At 37.1% G+C, this 7,811-nt stretch overlaps 1 protein-coding gene across 1 annotated transcript in view; it reads left to right on the forward strand.

Annotated features, from left to right (window-relative positions):
* Window positions 1-4,468, forward strand: part of LOC134571829 (melanin-concentrating hormone receptor 1-like) — a 73,643-nt gene extending 69,175 nt beyond the window's left edge. Inside the window, exon 3 of the mRNA XM_063430450.1 lies at window positions 2,409-4,468. Coding sequence (XP_063286520.1) covers window positions 2,409-3,448 — 1,040 coding nt within the window. The 3' untranslated portion in view covers window positions 3,449-4,468. The remainder of the gene's footprint in view (window positions 1-2,408) is intronic.
* The last annotated feature ends 3,343 nt before the right edge of the window (window positions 4,469-7,811 follow it).

Genomic DNA, 7,811 nt, shown 5'->3' on the forward strand with positions numbered 1-7,811 from the left:
TAGATATACTATAAAACACAGCAAGGAAGCAAATGACATGCAGAAAAAACAACAATAATAATGCAAAATCCATAACATAAATCCATAAGAGGAGCACGATACTGGTCTGAGAGCAGCAAAGAAAGAGGGGGATTGTGGGAGACACAGACCTTTTATAGTCACTTCCTCTGTTATGTGGTTGGTTGCCTGTGTGCCTATACCGTTTTTTTCTTTCATTTTGATATATTTATATTTCTCTATCTTTGCTGCTGAGAGTTATAAAGAAAGAGATATGCATATTATGAGCCTCCGTGTCTTTAATAAAATTCAGTATTATTTGCATTCAGCTTTGCTGGGCTATTTTGTTAGAAGTTAGATTAGATTCTTTGGTTTTGAGATAATGTGACCGAGCTCTGATGTCCAATAACACACAGCTGCACAGTGACAATAATTCCCCTGCCTCATCATTTGAAGGTAGAGAGCAGGATTAACCACTGAACGATCACTTCTGGATGAATGCGTCGGAAACTGCAAAGTTCCTGGAAAAAGAAAATATCTCGAGTATCTACTTCACTCGTCTCATGACAGCATCTTATCTTCTGCATATTTCCTAAAGCTGTCTTCTTTTTTTTATTGTTGGGTTTAATAGGTATAATAATTTTCATTACCTATCGCGGTTTTGAAGCTATTCCATCAGTGATTCATATTATGCACATAATATTAGCTAAGTTAGTACCCTTTTCTGCAGTTGCAAAGTTAACCGAGTAAGCCAGCGACCCATTCTTCGCATGTAATATATAATGACTAAATAATGTCTGCAAAAAAAAAAATCATGATTTTGCTGCTGAGTGACAGAGGGTCTCTTTCTTTCCCCTGGAAAAGGCAATACTGCTACAGTAAATAATTTATCATGGGCTATTGCCTGGGGCTTTATGAAGATTATACTCCTGTGTTAAACCATTAAAATCCACTGAAATAATGTGGTATGTGGATTTGGGTCTAGACTCAAGAGTGAAGCAATGTTGGCTTTGCACCTCACACAGCATTTTTCACTAAGTCAAAACGTGTAATTTTAGTCTTATCACCTTGTCCCATGTTCGCCTTGTCTCCTTCATGCCTTCATGCACATCCAAAATGTTTGTTTTTTTTCAGAAATGCTTTTCTTCCCACCTTCTGCCCATTAAGTCCAAATTTGTGAAATATCCAGGTTATAGATGTCCCTTCGATGGTTTGTCCTTTTTCATCTACAGGTTCATCCAGCTTTTTAAGGGTCTCCTTGACCTTACTACTCCTCCACCTAATGTCTTTCTAACCAAGTCATTGAGTTTTGGTGCACAGCATTCTCAAAACAAAATATATGTATTTTTTTTAAATGATGGATTTAACATCATAGCTACAGTGAATATTCATGTACTGGGATATTTATATTATAACCCAACCCTAACTAAGGTTTCTCCAGAACGTTATCCCTGGACTTGTTTTGATGGCTTATTGATCTTCATGCTGCTGTTTGTATGATTATGTCTATTTGTTTTATAAAAATACCTTACAATGTACGAAGCATTAGGTGTCTTCTGTAAATCAAACAGTACAAATCCCGAAATTCCAAATTGTAACACTACAAAATGTGAATACCTTCACTAGTTAAGACACTGTATACTTTACCTTTTTTCTACTACATAATATATTGTATATTTTGTATAATTTATATTATTCATACATTTATTAATACAATGTTATACAGCAGTGCTTTATATATCGGTGTTACCTAAATTGTGCTAGGTCTTTATTTCTTGACACAAAATACTTGATCCCAGTGCAAGCCTCACATTTAGCCGTGTGCAGAGCCTATCTCTAGACCTTATTCTTTACACACCCAACTGTGTGAGTATACAGATAGCAAGATACTCACTAAATCTAGAAATGAATGCAGTTAGTTTCACGCTGCATTGCTATGCCCTATTTCCAAACTTGCCAACGCACTTCGCCTTATTACAAAGAAGAATCAATATTGTTCACCAGTACTCTTTTCAGTCTCGGTGTTATGCACAATTTGCAAATCTCATTTCAAATATTTATGGGACAAATGAATGATACATGAATATATAAAATTATAATTTTTATTAGGACATTCACTGAAGTGTGTGTTGTTCGTATTCAAACTAATTTCAATAAGGTCACAATCGGTGAATCATAATAATTCTCCATGTTTTTTTTCAGTTCAGAAATTTTTCAAGTCCATGTACCTTTACTTTTTTTGGTCCCTGGACAACAATGTCCACGTATAACCAGGGTTTCGTGTTTAGTTCCTAGTTCTCTGTATGCAGTATTTTAAACAGATTCTACATATAACATGGACTAACAATCACTGTGGCTCTGATATCATCTTCTATGACAATAAATACTAACATGTTTCTTTTTTTCTGCAGTTTTCGGTGGCAGACAAGACAACAGCAGCATTGTCCTTCCTGTTATCTTCGGCATCATATGCTTGGTGGGAACTATTGGGAATTGTATTGTCATCTACACCATTAACAAAAAGCAGAAGGGCAACCACAACATTGCGGACATTTTCATTGTGAGCCTGTCCGTGACCGACCTTCTCTTCTTAATCGGAATGCCTTTCCTCATTCACCAGTTGTTGGGCAATGGTGTGTGGCACTTTGGTGCCACTATGTGCACTATAATCACTGCCCTGGATGCCAACAGTCAATTTGCAAGCACCTACATTCTCACCGCAATGTCTGTAGACAGATACCTTGCCACTGTCCATCCCATTCGCTCTTCATATGTAAGGACAACCTGTGCGGCAAGTATGGTAATCTTGATGTTGTGCCTTTGTTCCCTTATTACCATCATACCAGTATTCATGTACACCCAGCTGATTGAGCTTCCGGATGGCAAAGCTGGTTGCGGAATTATCCTGCCCAATCTCTCCATTGACATCTACTGGTATACACTCTACCAGTTCTTCTTGGCATTTGTCATACCACTTCTTATCATATGCATTGTTTACATCAAAATACAGAAACATATCTCCTGCGTGGTTGTCCCATTGCCACAAAGGAATTTCCGGGCTCGATCCAAGAAAATCACTAGAACCTCTGTAACGATTTGCTCTGCGTTCTTCATTTGTTGGGCACCATATTACATCTTACAATTGGTCCACCTAAAAGTAGCACATCCCACAGTCATGTTTCTTTATGCCTACAATGTAGCAATCAGCCTTGGCTACGCAAATAGCTGCATCAACCCCTTTATCTATATTGTGTTAAGCGATACCTTTAAAAGACACCTGATTAAGGCTGTTTGCCCAGGGCACCTGGCACGTAGAAATGCTAGACTAGCAGCCAGTGATGTTAGCCCTTCTGTGAGGATCTGTTCTGTGCCAACGCAAGAGACGTCCCTGAGTATGATGTACTCTCATAACATAGACAATTACATTTCTTTGTCTGTGTCAGTCCCTTGAACAAGACTATTTAAGAAAGTCAAAAGACAATGCAAAATTGGAAAGCTTTGATTATAAAAGGTGTCAAACAAACCAAGGCACAGAATTCTCTTTTTCTAAACCTAGTGCCACAAGGAATGAAGATATAACTCCGAAGTAGCACTTAGGAAGGAGAGAAACTAAGTTGACTTGCTTAGTGACAATGGATGTTAAAGTCTTATAGAAGGCGTGAACATGACGTCGCTTTCTTTGGCCTTCACTACTGAAAAATCATTGGGTAACTAATAAGAAATAACATTAGGTCAATGTGTCAGCCATTACAAATTTTGTAATGAATGTGCAATTAACACTTCTGATTAATTGGTTATATATTGTGTCAATATGTTGTACTCTTTTATTTGCAGTTATATTGCAATGTATAAAGATGAACATTTTAATGTTCATTGTGAGGTTAATTACTACATAATCAGGTCTGGATTTATCTCCGTGGTAATCCGGTATCAAGTTAAAAAAAAATAGTTAATTTTAAAATTGGGAGTATTAGGTAATTTCTTTCTTGTTGAATGAAGGGCAATGGTATTTTATTTGGATTTACTGTTGGGAGCAGAGATTATACCCAGTAGAAATTTAAAAAACACACAAAGAAACCACAGAGACATGAAAGAGATGGATTGTCGGCTTCAGGTAGATATAACACATTTCTATGGTTTCCCTCTATGATATTTTCTATAGAACAAGCTCTGCACACGGGGAAAAAGACCTATTGGTCTCCAGGATACCGGAATCTCAATAAATGGTGTAATCATACAGTAAAGATGTTTGGGCAAATACATCTCCCAACCCGAAAATACATCTTGTGAAGTGAACAGAAATGACCAGGAACACAGTCCATAGTTTCTAATGCAACATAGGTGTCTTTATCTTGCTTCTTGTTTTGACTGGGCTCTGGTAAAAGTAATCAAATCAGGTTCCTCAGTGTCTGTCGGAGATTGATAGAGAAGGACTAGGGCAGTGGAGATGTTGTGGACTACCCTCTCCCATAATGCTGGCAAAATGGAGATGTAGTCCATAAAATCTGGAATGCCGGAGGTTGTCTACCCCTGGACTAAGGGAGGAATATTAGTGTCATCAGGGCTATTTGTTCCTACTCCTTAACAGTGCATGTCAGGACTCAGTCTATGGAGGACTAGGGGATGTAGAGCTTGCGGAAGACTGGAGGCACTGTGTCATCCATTATACGTTCTTTTACCCAGATAGTTATGACATTGAGTACACAAAGAAGCATATACACGTAACCAGAAGTTGGCAAAGTTCAGTACTCCACATGTTGTGGACTACACCTCCCATATTGCTCTTACAGCCATACTAATGGAAAAGCATCAGTGGCGATGTAGTCCACAACGTCTGGAGTGCAGAAGGTTGTCTACCTCATCACTAAACTATGGCAAATACAAGTTTAAGAATAAAAAAATTATAAATAAAATAACATGAATGTTTATTTAAGAAGGTGGGGAAAAAATTAAACATTACTCTCACTTCAAAGTTGTTCTTTGGGCATAAGCGGGAGTGGCCATTGGCAGGAAGGAGCAGGATAATGGTAAGACTGGGCTGAATGGTAAAACAAGGTTTGGGTTTTAGTGACAACCACTCACCTTCTCTACAGATGGAGCTCTAGCCAGCTGCCAAATTTCCTTTCTGGGAAATCCAATATATGGAGTTGTTGATGCTCAAGCATATTGTGATCATTTGTGAAAATAAAATAAAATAGTTGTTTTGGAAGATGACAAACTACTAACTGCCAACATTCACTGTGAAAGCCATATGTTTGTCTTTGAATGTAATGTATCTGATATTAAACATGAGGAAAAAAAATGCAAAAAGCTGAAAAGCTTGGAATGTAAAATATTCATTAAAATCCAAAATGTTTGAGTACTTAAGAAATGAGTTTATTCTGTGTGTTTCAAGGACAAAAGACAATGTTTATTTTCAGTCAATACCAAACAGGTTCATTTGAGAGCTAAACCCAGGAGCAGACACGATACCTGTTTGTAGTGTTTGCCAAGGCATGTGTGTGGAGACAATGTGTCAGGATTTTGCCACCTTTGATGGACTTTGCTCTGTGTTAAATTTACATTATCTGGAGCAGAGATTAATGTATAATCATCAAATTCATATTCATATTCAAAATCCACTTTTGGGTATAATGAACATAAACAAATTGTAACAGGGTTATTCACTAATGTCTAAATGACCCCATACTGAACTAATGGCTCCATACTGAACAAAATGTCTCCATACTACTGAGCAAAATGGCCCCATACTGAACAAAATGTCTCCATGCTGAACAAAATGGCCCCATGCTGAACAAAATGGCCCCATACTGAGCAAAATGTCTCCATACTGAGCAAAATGGCTCCACACTGAACAAAATGGCCAATTACTGAGCAAAATGGCTCCACACTGAACAAAATGGCTACATACTGAGCAAAATTGCCCCATACTGAACAAAATTGCTCCATACTGAACAAAATGGCACCATACTGAGCATAATGGCCCCACACTGAGCAAAATGGCTCCATACTGAGCAAAATGGCTCCATACTGAGCAAAATGACCCCATACTGAGCAAAATGGCCCCATACCGAATGCATTGTGAACAGTATTGATATTGCATTGCATGCTCTCAATAAGCCTGAATTTAGTCTGGATTTCAGACACACCAAACGCCTCTAGACGGCTTAAATCCGGAGCTGAAGTGTTAAAACCCAGACCCAGAGGCTTCAAATCTGTGCCCGGATTTTAAACATCCAAACCCTTTATACTGCCAGGGGCAAAGAGTACTTGATGTTATCATTTACTTACAAAAAGCAAGTAAAGAAGCATTTACGAACATTTTGATGGATGTATTCGGATCTGGTTTTGTTTAAGAACGTGTCGAATCCCATTTCTATAAGAAATTTGCAATTTTTTTATTAATGTTAATGAAACACCCATGGCTGTTAAAGGAACCCTATAGAGTTAGGAATACAAAACTGTAGTTCTAACGCTATAGTTTCCTCTGCCTCTGTGGCCCCACACCCGGTGATTAAAGGGTTAAAAAAAAAAAAATCACTTACCTCTTTCTATACTCATGGAGAATCCTAATAGCGATCTGAGATGAGTGAGCATGCATTGCTTTCCTATGGGGAATTTGAAGAAATAACCTAGGTATGCCTCCAGTAACACTAATTTCTCTTCATGTAGTGGATCTATAAAAGAGGTGGTCTAGGTCAGTGGCTAATTTGCCTATTGCTTAGTCCACTTTATGATCTAATCAAACACAGTCTATAAAATTTTAAACGTATAGAAGAAAAACACTAAATTACAATCATCACAGTACAAAATGGACCACCCTTACATGGTCCACCCTACTTTCGGTTGGATAAATATTTTAAAGAGCAAAAATATATCAGGGATATACTAAGCAAATCATAATATAAAAAGGAATTTAAAAATGCCACTGTTTCCATCAGTTCATCAAATAAGCAATTAATAAAAAAAAAAAAAAAAAAACGTATGAGAGCACATTGAAATGCCATGTGAGCACCTGCTGGAAGCCCGTGAGATAGGGTAGGGTGTTAGACGATTCATAATAGAATAGTGGATCAAGGGACAATATATAATTCCTTTTACAATGCCATGTTAGTTCCACTAAAAACTATAGACTTGTAGGCATGACGGTCCTTTTAAACGCGAGCCATTGATATAATATGATTTTCTGCCAAGAGAAAATTGTCTATTGTCCTGGCAACGTGAATGTACAGAAAGCACGCAACAGGTAATTGGTTATTTCTGCTAATCATTGCTATTCACAAGGGAAATCTATAGACACAGCGGTGAGCTATTCGACTCGGTATAAATGGAAGGAACCAGTATGAGGGTACTGTGATTTTAATGTATAGGTTTGCTGGAGTTGTTGGACATAATGTATGGAAAAATGCATGTATTTTATTTTATGCACATTTAATATCTAAAAAAAAAAAAAATGGAGTGGTTCATTCATTACTAAAGTATGAACAGCTATGCATTGCTTCGATTTACTTTATTTTTATTTTTATATATTTTTTGCTTGTTGTAAACACTGCCTTCACTATTGGCCAAAAAAAAAAAAAATAAAAAAAAAATGTTCACATTATTAGAGAATAAAATTCAAGAAGATAATATAAAAAAACTGCAAAACAGCAAATGGAGATGACTACTGGGTGTAGAAGGGGAAATTAAAGTTTTAATCAATATAGATTATGCTCAGCTTTTGCAATATATAATATATTTCATGCAAATATTGCTTTATTGACAACCAGGTTTGTGTAAAGGACACCTGTACCCCATCCTTGCATTGCATCTCA

Source organism: Pelobates fuscus, chromosome 8 (genome assembly GCF_036172605.1).
Source record: "Pelobates fuscus isolate aPelFus1 chromosome 8, aPelFus1.pri, whole genome shotgun sequence".
Lineage (NCBI taxonomy): Eukaryota > Metazoa > Chordata > Amphibia > Anura > Pelobatidae > Pelobates > Pelobates fuscus.